This window comes from Bacillus rossius, chromosome 3 (genome assembly GCF_032445375.1).
Source record: "Bacillus rossius redtenbacheri isolate Brsri chromosome 3, Brsri_v3, whole genome shotgun sequence".
Classification (NCBI taxonomy): Eukaryota; Metazoa; Arthropoda; class Insecta; order Phasmatodea; family Bacillidae; genus Bacillus; species Bacillus rossius.
Window position 1 is genome coordinate 61,128,790 of NC_086332.1, and position 12,316 is coordinate 61,141,105.

The window sequence follows — 12,316 nt, forward strand, 5'->3', positions numbered from 1 at the left end:
CATGAAGTTCGTTCTCAATTCCATATTTAGTTGCTTTGTTTCCAGAGAAGGTTGAATATAAAATAGATTGAACTGTTTTAGAGCGCGGTGTTGTTTCTCTCTTTTGACATATTTTTCCGAAATTTGAAGCCGTCAGACACTTTGCTCTTTCACATTTCCACAAGATACAGTGCCTTTGTCCAATGTTTGATGACTGGATATCCTGAATTTTTTTGCTGTCACACTGCAGTCCTCTCAAAAATTCTTCTTTTTTCTTTTCGTATTCTTCAGGATTCATGTCTGGTATCTGAGAAACATTGCCATAATGTGAGTCTTCTGAAAAGTTAATTTTCTTGTTAGTATTCTTTGTGGGGTTTTCCAAGCGCCTCTTTTCTTCTTTTTTCAGTAGAATTTTTTTTTTTGCTTTTAAATATTTTTTTTGAATATTCACCAGGACTGTGATTTGTGAATTTTTTGTGAATTTCGGCTTGTTCGTTACCATCTGCATTGCACGAAATAACAGAAAGTTCACTTCTGGTAAGGTATCCACCACGGAGAGAAAAGTTGACTCTTTTACCACTAACAAACTTTGCAACTATATTATTAAAAGACTCAGCTCTATTTGTTGTCATATTTTTCAAGAAACTTTCTGCATGATGAACTACCACATTATTTTCTGACATTATTTCATCCCACATGCCCATACTTTTCATACTTGGAACTATATTCTCTTCTGTGCTTCTAGAACCATCACAATAGTATTCTCGTTCACTGCACTTTGAATGGTCCCCGAATACATGAAATGGTCCATTGTGAATATCACTCCGTAATTCCTTTACACGTTCTTGTTCAGTTATTCCTCCGACAGGGGAAAGAGGAGGAGAAGGGCCACTATCGCCCTGAGCAGTCAAGGCCTCGCCCCCCCCCCCCCTTCCGACTAAACGTCACGCCACCGCGGCGGGAGAGATAGCAGCCGGCTGCCGGTACAGCTACAGAGGGCGCCACGAGGTGGCTAGCAGTTTCGCCCGTGCATACGTTAACCTTTATTAGTGCCTCAGAAGACATGCCTGTTTAAATGCAGGAATCAATGCAAGAAGGTACAGGGAGCGTCTGACTGGTGAGTTCCTTAAATTCTGACGGTTTTTACTGCACAAAAAAATAGGTTGAAAAGAGCCATTTTCGTGATATTGGCGGGGTCGCAAAAGTGTTAAGGTGGGTATGTGACAACTTAAATCCACCAGACCGACGTCGAATGTTCTTTTTACTCCTTTCCTGCCCAAACAAAAATTGAAAATCTCAAGTTCTTTCTAAAGGAGAGATATAGAGGTAAATGTCTACAGTGGCTTCCTTCCATCGTCCAGACGGCGCCCTTAAATATAAATAGTTGACACTGCCCTCTTTAATCATGTGGAAATTTTCTCTGTAAGTTACTTAAAGGTCATTCCATGTCAAGTGGTCTAAACATTTTTTTGTGACCATCTTCAATCTTGATGAAATTTGGGGTAAGTCAATACCAATACTTAGGAGGATCTTACACAAAATTTCAGTTTGATTGGCAGTATAGTCTGGGTTCTAGAGGCTCCTGCACAAAGATGGTCGTTGCAACACCAGCTTGCGCCTGAATAAAATGGCAAGTTTGAAATGCTATTGTGGCACTACTACAGCAGCTAGCATCCTGAAAATCGGTAACCTAGGAGAACTTTTTGTGCTTTACACAATGGCAAGAGTATCACTTATTCAAAAGGCTTACATTTATTGCTAGCACCTCCCAAAGTTGGCAAAAATATTCATTACCTTAAATTTAGAGCTGACTTTTGCTGTCAATAACTTTACAACAGTGTTGCCTGAATGCCTGTGCTTCTGCTAGCTAATCAAGACCATAGCTGCTGTCAGTTTGCCAAAAGAGCAGCTTCTAAGCTTATTAAATTTTGCAGATTTTTGCCTCTAAACTAGGGATTTTGGTTCTACCCAAAGAATTTTACCCTTTTTTAAACTGACATAGCACAAAACTATCTTCTCTGATTGAGTTCTTTCTGGCATGGTTAGAAAGAGCAGCCTTTTGCTTTAAGAATCATCTTGTTTCATCTTTGTGTCTCAATGTTTAAGATAAGAAAATTTACTTTAAAAATTGCCCTTTTTTAGCTACCTGACATAGAACGCTGCGACAAAATCAGCATCAAAGATAGTGAATTTCCAACCATTTAAATTATTTGTACTCCTTAAAATGATGAGGTATTAATATACAAGCAAATTTTAATATAAAAGCCTAAGGAAAATATTTTTTTATTATTGATCATGTAATAATTGACTAGACGTGAAGGGAAATTGTTTATGCTATAAACATTAAATCCTTGCGTTGGTCCATGGTGGCTGAGCCACTACCAGTTCATTCTCTAAAAGATATGCTTCTCTCAATGAAAGCATGAATTGATATCCCCATCACCTAGGGGTCACGCCCGATAACCAGGCAAGGCCAGCCACGGGTGAGTCTCTTTAGCGTGGGTTCCCAAGCCCACCAGGGGTTTCTTGTCATGGATCCCAAGCCAGTGGTGAGTTAATGGTTGCCAAGCCAGAGTGATGCACTGTTCAAGTAAAGAATAATGAAATGACCAATGGGAAAACGTGGACGTAATTATTGTTTTACAATTGATTTGAATTTATCTTCAATGCTTGACAGCATCATTTCTGTTAGAAAGTGTACTGCCTTCCCATTGCTGTAGCATTAAGAGCTGGAATGTTGGCAATAATATATTGACCAGGCTGAAGACTTGCAATTGATAGGGTTGGTGGGTTGACTACAGCAGATGGGTTCAAATGGGCTAAAAATGATGAAGAGGAATCATTTGAAACTCTGCTAACATGAATTGTAGCTTCATTAATGGGTACAAAGTGATGGTTTTCCCTGGTTCCTGCTACTGCACGGCCATCTTTAAACCTTTGTTCTTGTTGTAAGGAAACTGCTAAAATTTCTTCTTTGGAAATAAAAAAGCACTTGATCCCTTTGATCTGCTGCACACAATAGCTAAAACGATCTTGTGGTGTCAAAATTTGGTTGTTGACAGGATGTTGAAGGCTGGCACGTGCTGCTGATCGCTTAATAGTTCCACCAATGCCATCACAAGGTGACTTCCCATGGCTTGTGCCAAAAAAGTTCCACTCGGCAGTACAATTAAAATCGTTTTCATGATGGCACAAATTCATAAAATTCTTGTAATTCTTGTATTGTGCAGCAGAGCCATCACTGAAGTAGTATATATGCACTATTTCACCAACAATGTTATTTAGATACTCTATTAGCTTGCATAAAAAGACATGCACAGCGATTGTGTCATGCTGCAGGCGATCACTGATAATAGAAAAGCTGATGCTTTGCAATTGGTTGGCATTCTAGTAGTACACTACAAAGGGATGCAATGTAGCTTGGCTGTTTTCCCAATGAAAACCTTGAACTGCATCTTGTACAATAAAGGAATAATTTTCGGCAGAATCCATCAATATAACTAATTCACCAGGTTTCAAATTTTCTTTTGTGGCTTTAAGGTGGTGACTTTGAAATTTAGCAATGTAGTGATGGGAAGAAAGTTTCAAAATTTTGCTGACTAAGGCTTCAATGAAATCTTCAATAGTGTCCTGTTTGGATTCCAATGTATCCCTATCAGTGTGCACCCACTGCCTGTATAGAATTGTGTCTTCACGGTCGTTGTCTTCAAAATACTTTTGCAAATATTTTACCAATTCTTCAGTCTGTGGACATTCTTCAAAACGATGAAGCATGCAATCTTTTGAATCCAAGCTGCAAACTGTCTTACTGATGAGGTACTTTGAATCGTCTTTAATGTGAGTGGCTTGCAGCATTAGCTTCACATTTTGATGAATGGTACATACACAAACTGAGTGTGTCCCGGATGCACTAACAATAATGCACGATTTTGGCCTTAGCTCACAAAATTTATAAAATCCTATTTCAGATCCATATCGGGTTCGGTATTCTGCATACAATTCCTTCAAGTTACAAAGGATCAGTCGCTTTTGCACTTGAACTTTAGTATCTTCTGAGAGCCTTACTGAAACATAGTCCTTCTTTCCAGGGCACAATCGAGTAAATTCATCATCTTCGTAAAATGCAAGTACTCTTTGTTTTATTTCATCCATTAGCTTCTTTCCCTGTTTTTTTCCAGGCATTGCCAACAGACCACCTTCTTCTTTCAGCTTCCTTGCTTTCTTCACCATTCTTTCAGAAACATAATTTAAGTGGTTGGCAATTCACTATCTTTGATGCTGATTTTGTCGCAGCGTTCTATGTCAGGTAGCTAAAAAATGGCAATTTTGTAAAGTAAATTTTCTTACCTTAAACATTGAGACACAAATATGAAACAAGATGATTCTTAAAGCAAAAAGGCTGCTCTTTCTAACCATGCCAGAAAGAACTCAATCAGAGAAGATAGTTTTGTGCTATGTCAGTTTAAAAAAGGGTAAAATTCATTGGGTAGCTTAGAACCAAAATCCCTAGTTTAGAGGCAAATATCTGCAAAATTTAATAAGCTTAGAAGCTGCTCTTTTGGCAAACTGACAGCAGCTATGGTCTTGATTAGCTAGCAGAAGCACAGGCATTCAGGCAACACTGTTGTAAAGTTATTGACAGCAAAAGTCAGCTCTAAATTTAAGGTAATGAATATTTTTGCCAACTTTGGGAGGTGCTAGCAATAAATGTAAGCCTTTTGAATAAGTGATACTCTTGCCATTGTGTAAAGCACAAAAAGTTCTCCTAGGTTACCGATTTTCAGGATGCTAGCTGCTGTAGTAGTGCCACAATAGCATTTCAAACTTGCCATTTTATTCAGGTGCACGCTGGTGTTGCAACGACCATCTTTGTGCAGGAGCCTCTAGAACACAGACTATACTGCCAATCAAACTGAAATTTTGTGTAAGATCCTCCTAAGTATTGGTATTGACTTACCCCTAATTTCATCAAGATTGAAGATGGTCACAAAAAATTTTTTCTCAAATTTAGACCACTCGACATAGAATGACCCTTAATGGTTTTAGCAATCTAACATAAAAATCATCTCTTTCCTGGGAATAGCAGATATATTTTTTCATATTATATTTAGTTTCACTTATTAAATGTAAAAATATCCCTATGATATGAAAAAGTTTTGTAAGAAAATTTTATTCAGATATCCTGAAAAATTTGTTTACCCGGTGTTCATAGATATCCTGCTTCGGCTTAAGTAACTTGATTAAATAATTTTGTAGTGCCAGGTGTAGACATAAAGTCTGTTGAACCTAATGTTTTTGCAAAATGTGCCTATGGTGTGAGCCTATATTTTAGCAAGCCCTGAACAACTTGAGAGATAGCATGATGCTTCTAAATTAAGTCATATCCAGGGCTGGGAGTGAACCACTGACCCTCGTTACAAATAGTCTTATGATTCAGTGAACACAGCCACAGAGAACTCCAAAATTGGCGAGGAACACTTGTTTTTAATTGTAGAATGGGTACTAATTAGAAATAAAATTTATTTATTTTGTGAAAGTGGAATTCTAATATAATTTTTTTATGTTCATACAATTTATTTTTTACTATCACGTTACGGGCGGACATACAGCTCCACATTGGCCAAGAATTTTCTTGCTGAGTTACCTATCTTGAGCAGACACAAATGTGTGAGTGTAGATCCAATAAAGTAATTCCACAGTCATCACTTTGGGGGAAAAACACAAGGTTTGATTACAGCACATGTTGAGTGACGGACGATGCAAACTGACGCTGTTGCGAAGTGAATCGCTGCAGCTCACTCTCTGTCTTTCTCTCTCTTCTTCTCTTTCCTTCTTAAACCATTTTAAAGATGGCCAGTGATTCTTGTGAAAATCATAACATCATATACAGTCATCCAGTTTTTTTGCCTCGGTGGGCCGCAGCTCCGGAATGTGGGTTGTCTCCGTTTAGAGAATAGTTGGCTGTTTGCATTTTAAAGCCACTTTTCAATTGAAAATATGAAAAATGGGTATGAAAAATGCATTTTCAACATTCACATGAAGATGCAACCCAATTATCACAGCTTCTGCTAAAATAATTTCTTCAGAACATTTTAATCACTTATCATTAATTTTATCATGGATATATATCAGTGATGTACATATTTTAATTCTCCTGGACTAGTAAATTTTTACTGCACAATAGCTTTACAGTGCTTGCATTTTTTTGCTCGATACACTATCTACGGCTATCTTTGACGGGAGTTTGTACAAACGAAATGCTGTAATGTTATAATGAAGAAAAATATGAAAGCTCAAGTACTCAGCCTGTCCTTTCTGGCAGGAGGGGTAAAGGGAATAGATTCATCCAGAAGACTTGTAGAAAATATTCCAATGGTGAAAAGAAAGGAGAAAACCATACTCGTTTGAGGATTATAACAATAGATGGTAAAACTGTGGAAAAATTATGTTAAAAGACACTTAACGGGGCTGCTGGTTGGTCGCAAAGCTCTAAAAGTTTGGGGGCGCTAAGGGTGACACTGGCCTCTTCGTCTCTACGTGCCAAACATGGACTGGCGTGCAAGTTTTCGTGTCAGTAAAGCGCCTATGTGGGCCTTTAAGTGGCGACCCTGTAGTTTTATGCTTGAATATTAAAGGTAAAGGCTTTTGGCACTTCCTTATACCTCTACTATACAGTATTTAGAATTGTTTATACCAAAAATTATGAAAACACATATTCTAGCCTTTTTCATTGTCCAAAAATTACATGTTAAACACACAACTATTATAGACAAGTGCAATTGTTCTTAAATGCTATTCATAATCTGACACTTAAAAAATCTTGAAGTTTGTAAATGTCGCAGTAACACCTGGAGCTCTGCAGGCCATTTGATGGCCCAGCCAGGACGCCATCTTAAAAAAAACTCCCAAAAAAAATCACAACTTAATATATTTTATTTAAAAAGAAAAGATTCCTAATTCACAAAATAAAAAAAAATGTTTGGGTGAGCTAAAATTACGTTTGAGTCATAGTCATAGAGCACACAAACATTGTGTATTTAAATAAACACCTTAAAAATTAACTTATTGTACAAGCACAAATAAAACAGTAATAGCTAATTGAACATACAAATCAAGTCTAATGTTCCATGGACATACTATGTACGTATTTATAACAGATGTATTTCTTGCAACTCATGATACATTTGTTCATCCACTTTGTTATCGCATTAGCGCTATCTGTGTGTGTGTTTGAATGCACCTGCTGTAAGCCTTCCAGCCAGCGACAGTAAAAGTGGTTGATTGGTCCTACAAAGTGGCAAGATTTTTTTCCTTTTGTTTCAGTGAGTATGTTAGGGAGCGCACGCGAGAGGAGTACGCACGTGGGGATTACGGCATCGGATCGGAACCCCAGCTGGAGGAGGTGGGCCCTTTGTACACGGTCACCCAGCGGTTCGAGCGGGACAAGAGCTACGGTCCGGGCGGGCGCGATGCTGACCGAGAGCGTGAGTGGGAGCGGCCGCTGCACTCTCTCGTATCGGGCTCTTCGGAGAGCTCTCACCAGACCGCCAAGGACGGAGCTGCAGAGTTCCAAGTGGACGAGCAGAGGCCAACCCAGCGGTCCCCAGCACAGCGTGAGTAGTGAGAGTTTATGGGACTGACGTAACTGTTCCCTGCATTTCGTTTGCCGATGAACGGCACAAAATGTATTAAAATTAAATGCATAAGGACTGATCAAATCCTTAGTATTCAAAAGGTTCAATATTCGAGGAAAAAGATTTGAAGAAAAATATCAGAGCAAATAAAGTAAATTAAAAAAATTCAGTACTGATAACGTTTGAAATTTACTAGGCAAATTTTTTTTTCTTCATACCTATCCTGTTACCATTCCATAAGATATACTTTTAACATGTAATTATATATAAAAAAATTAAATATGTATAAAGTATAAGTTTTGAGAATTTAGTTTGTGAAACAAATATTTAAAGGGTAGAATGTTTCAACACCATACCAGTTAATATTTTAAATTTACTATACATTATTTTATATTTGACTCTTGACACTTAGATTTGGATTCAAGGACTATATTCGAGGTACACTCTGGGATTCGGATTCAAGAAAAAGGGGATTTGACCCATCACTAATAAAAAGTTTATATTATGAGGTTATAATATAATAATACAATTGCATTGCTGAAAAAAAATTGCCACATGGCAAAGAAATTTTGTTTGTAGATTATACATTCAATCAGTATCCTATACTATTTAACAAACAATTCTTGGATGTTATTCTCAAAAATTGGTGTAAGGATTTCGTTTAAATTTACAGAATAACTGTTTTCAGGTGCGAGAAATCACTCTAACTAGTTCCCAACTATAATAAAATTTATTTTACTGTACATTTTTTTTTATTAAAAAATACATAAATTCAGCAGGGAACAATATTATACCATAGAGATACGTGTATCATTAAATTGCAGCTTTGATAATGTGTTATGTCACAACCATAGAGTAACAAATGAAATATTGCAATATAAATGTAACACTTTCTCAGTAATGCTTGAGATACAGCTATATTATGGAACATGACTTCACTTTACTTGCAGCCGTTATGTCTGGTTGTAGACTATACAGTAGAACCCTGTTATAATGTTTTTTCAAAGGGGCAAAAGTAAAGAAAAAACATTATAAACAGGAAAATCAATCTAGCCCTTGTCAATGTTTGAACATTTACCAAATGACTCTTCAAGCTATGTAAACAAATATATGTAATGTTAAAACCACTGATAGATACACAGGATGCTGAAATTTTTTTGACCAAGCCAACAGTTTTTCTTCATATTCATTGTGCTTCTAGCTTTTATTGTATTGGTCTTAAACTCTTAAATACACATTGCCACATTTATATGAAATTGACTCACAATCCGTGACAATGGCGTTTTGTGTGGAAATGCGTGTCTAATTTCTTCGCCACTTGAACATTTCAATTTTGGAATTCTTATCTAAGAATGAAATTAATTAAACTGTCAGCAATAGAAAACACTTTTTTTTTGCCTTTGCAGAATAGTAGGAAAACGCAGGAAAACTGAAAAAACACCGCAATGGCAAGGAAAGGATCTTTTTTTTTTTCTTCAAGACACATAACTGCAAACATTACATATCTTCGATATATTGAATACATAGTGTTAGCAGCACTGAGGTGTAGCACTAGTGTTCTGACATACTTACATTTGGTTTTTGCACAATGTCCTATTTGAATCTCTTAATTATGAAAGGGCATAAGTCAATTTACTAAAAGTTGTGGGAATATGCAAAAAACTATATCATATCTGTTATATGTTTCATTCATCAAAATTAATATTTTTCCATTACTTTGTACCTAAATGTTAATACATTGACAAGTGCATGCCTTGCAAGTATTTCATTTACTGCGAGAAAAAAATTGTTAAATATCACAGACTTAAGCCTTTTTATAACTTAACCTTGCAAGTCAACAAAAGTTATGTAATAAAACATTCCAATCGAAAAACAATGATGTAATTCAACCTACATATAGTTTGGAAAACATGTACACCTTGGTATTGAACACTTTAAAGCATTTTCTCTGACCTAATAATACGTAACATCACAGGCATAACCTTTTTACACAACACTACAAAAGTTATGTAATAAAGGATCATTCCACTTTAAACAACAGTGATGTAAGCCTACACATTGTTTTTAAAACATGTACAAAAGGTATTAATAACTTCTCACTTTATATGTTCTAATGTAGCAATGCCTGTTACAGTGACATGGTAGCTCTGTCTGTTTTCTTGGTCGGCCACTGGATAATCCCATCATAGAAGTCTTTGTGTTCAGCTGGAACATAACTGAGTACTTTCTTTAAGTCAGTAATCTTGTTTGCATTAATTGGCACTTTTTTCGCAGGATACGCCTTTTAACAGGAACAGTAGAATTTAAACCTTTGTTGGATGTTTGACGAAGCACAAAAGTATGTGACACAAGGCCGTCAATGAATTCGGAAGCAACTACAGTACCTTTATGGTGACTGTTGTACTGGAACTCGATAAACTTTGATACAGCAAAGTCTTGCTTCTGGCTCTGCGGAACTGCTGTACTCTGGCTTTCCAATGACAAGTATGTTTTTTTTATAATGGCTGGGCCACCAATTCTTGAAGTCCAACACGTCATCAGATGTTTCCATGTTGACTGTGAATTATCCAGCAACCCCTGCAGATGTAATAAATTGGCAGACTTCCATGGGTACATAATATCTATCGGTCTTTTTAAGAACTTGTTTCACCAGTGCAAAGTCGCGATCGCAAGCAAGATATGAATGACCACGTATCGGAAACCGATAAATAATAATGTCAAATCTGTTGGTGTCAGTAAGTGATAACAAGAATCTTACCATGCAGTTGTTTTTATTTTGCTCTCCGCAAGAATCATTGTAAAGGTGTAGTTCTTTTAACACATGGAGGCACGTTGTCGTTTACGTATTTGTGGAGAAAAGAGCATGTTTCATTTGGCCCTTTATTTGCCTGCCCTTCGTGATACAAAAAGAAACTCGCCTCATCTGTTTTCAGGTTATGTATGAAAAATGGGAACACAGAAAGCTGGCGGTAGTAGAAAAGATCTTGTACTGGAATGCAGAGCAGTGAAATGTTCTGCATATAATCAAATGTTAACCCTAACACACTATCATTGGTTTTGCAAATGTTTTTTGTGTCTTTCATACTTGTGTAAGATTTTTTAGTCCTCCTTTCATGAATAGCCAGCTCGGCCATAGCAACTCGCTTAGCACAGTCATTAAGATTAGGATTTTTTTATCTTGACCTTCAGTTGTTCACATTCTTCACAGGTGTCAATCTGTGGTCTCCCAAAGTGGAGGTTGAAATTGTCCCTAAAAATTTTGTAATAGAAAGAATACTTTACTTTAGAATCAGGAAATTTCTCTTTGAACATTGTATGCATCTTCTTTATGTCCAACTGTGCATCAATATATTTAAATTCTTTGGATGCATGGTGGCTTTTCTTGACAGGAAATGAAGATATGTGGTCTTTGATGGCCTGAACATCACCAACAGGCACCGACTTCCTATTGTTTTGTTGGCCCTGCATGTCTTTTGGAGATTGTCCACATTGTAACAATGTTTGCAGTCTCCTTACCCTCTTGGCAGATACTCCATATAACTGAATGAATGCTTTCTTGCACACTTTCACTCTTCGTTCTTGAATAACTACATGGAAAGTGGAGGAGGATAACTTTTTTCCGGACTTGTCACCATTCCTTGGTCAGCGATGTTTAATTGGCACAGCATCAAGCAACCCCTGAAGAAATATGTCTTGCTCATTCTTGCATGAAAATGAATGTATAGCATCTAGTAATTTCCCTCTCTGTGCAATGTAAATCTTGTCATAGCATTTTTTGGCACATCTAAAACAATAAAAAAATGTTTTATTTAATGAGTTGTGTGAGCTATTTTACATATTTCAAACTTAGCAATAATACTTAATTACTCATAAATGTTTACGTGAGTGAAATCAGAAAGATGTATGAACATACATCTTAAAGAAAATAATATGAAGAATCAGGTTACCTGCACGACTCGGTTGTACTTTTGGGTTTCATAACATTCCCTCTGTAGTTTACATACTCCTTTCCTTGCAGACGAGCTCGTTTAATTCTTTGACTTGTATTTTTCCACATTTCGCACACCTTTTTTACGTTTCTTGGAATGGTTACAATCATTTCTCACACAAATCTTGTAGCATTGCAAAATGGGTCATAAGAATATTAAGAATAAGTTTGAGGTGAAGGATATTTTTTTTTGTTGATACAGTAAAACCTTTTTGTTGCGACCCCATTTATTGCGACCACCTCTCTATTACAGCCCGATTTCGAGGAACCGTGAAAAAATTGCCAAAAATCGGAAGAAAATCGGACAGAAAATAAGTTTCTTGTGGTGAGTAGCGTGTTACTGTGTTTCTCTTGCCGAGTGCTGTACTGCCGTAGGCAGCGCATATCTAAAAATAGATACCACTTCCTGTCGGCCGCTGTCAGAGCTTGAAAACCCCCATTCCACGTCCCTTCAATGCAGGAAAAGCCCTCCGGCCGCAGCGTGTGAACATGGTAGTCGGCCGCTCGCTCGCCCTTGCTCACCCTCTCTCCGTACCGTGCGCTGCGGCCAATCTCGGATGCTGCTTGTACTTGTTAACAATCACGTTATCTGCTTCATTTTAACGAGGCTAGTAAAAATATATTAAAACTGTCAGCAAATTGATAAAAGCTTTATGTGTCCGTAAAACAGGGCACAACACTGGCCCGCCAGTTGTTTTCATTCAAAACGTGGCTA

At 37.1% G+C, this 12,316-nt stretch overlaps 1 protein-coding gene across 6 annotated transcripts in view; it reads left to right on the forward strand.

The window, feature by feature from the left end:
* Positions 1-12,316, forward strand: part of LOC134530769 (putative FERM domain-containing protein FRMD8P1) — a 124,142-nt gene that overhangs the window by 13,311 nt on the left and 98,515 nt on the right. For all 6 annotated transcript variants that reach the window (XM_063365940.1, XM_063365939.1, XM_063365938.1 and 3 more), the window contains exon 3: positions 7,303-7,592. In XM_063365940.1, the coding sequence (XP_063222010.1) occupies positions 7,303-7,592 (290 nt within the window). The remainder of the gene's footprint in view (positions 1-7,302; positions 7,593-12,316) is intronic.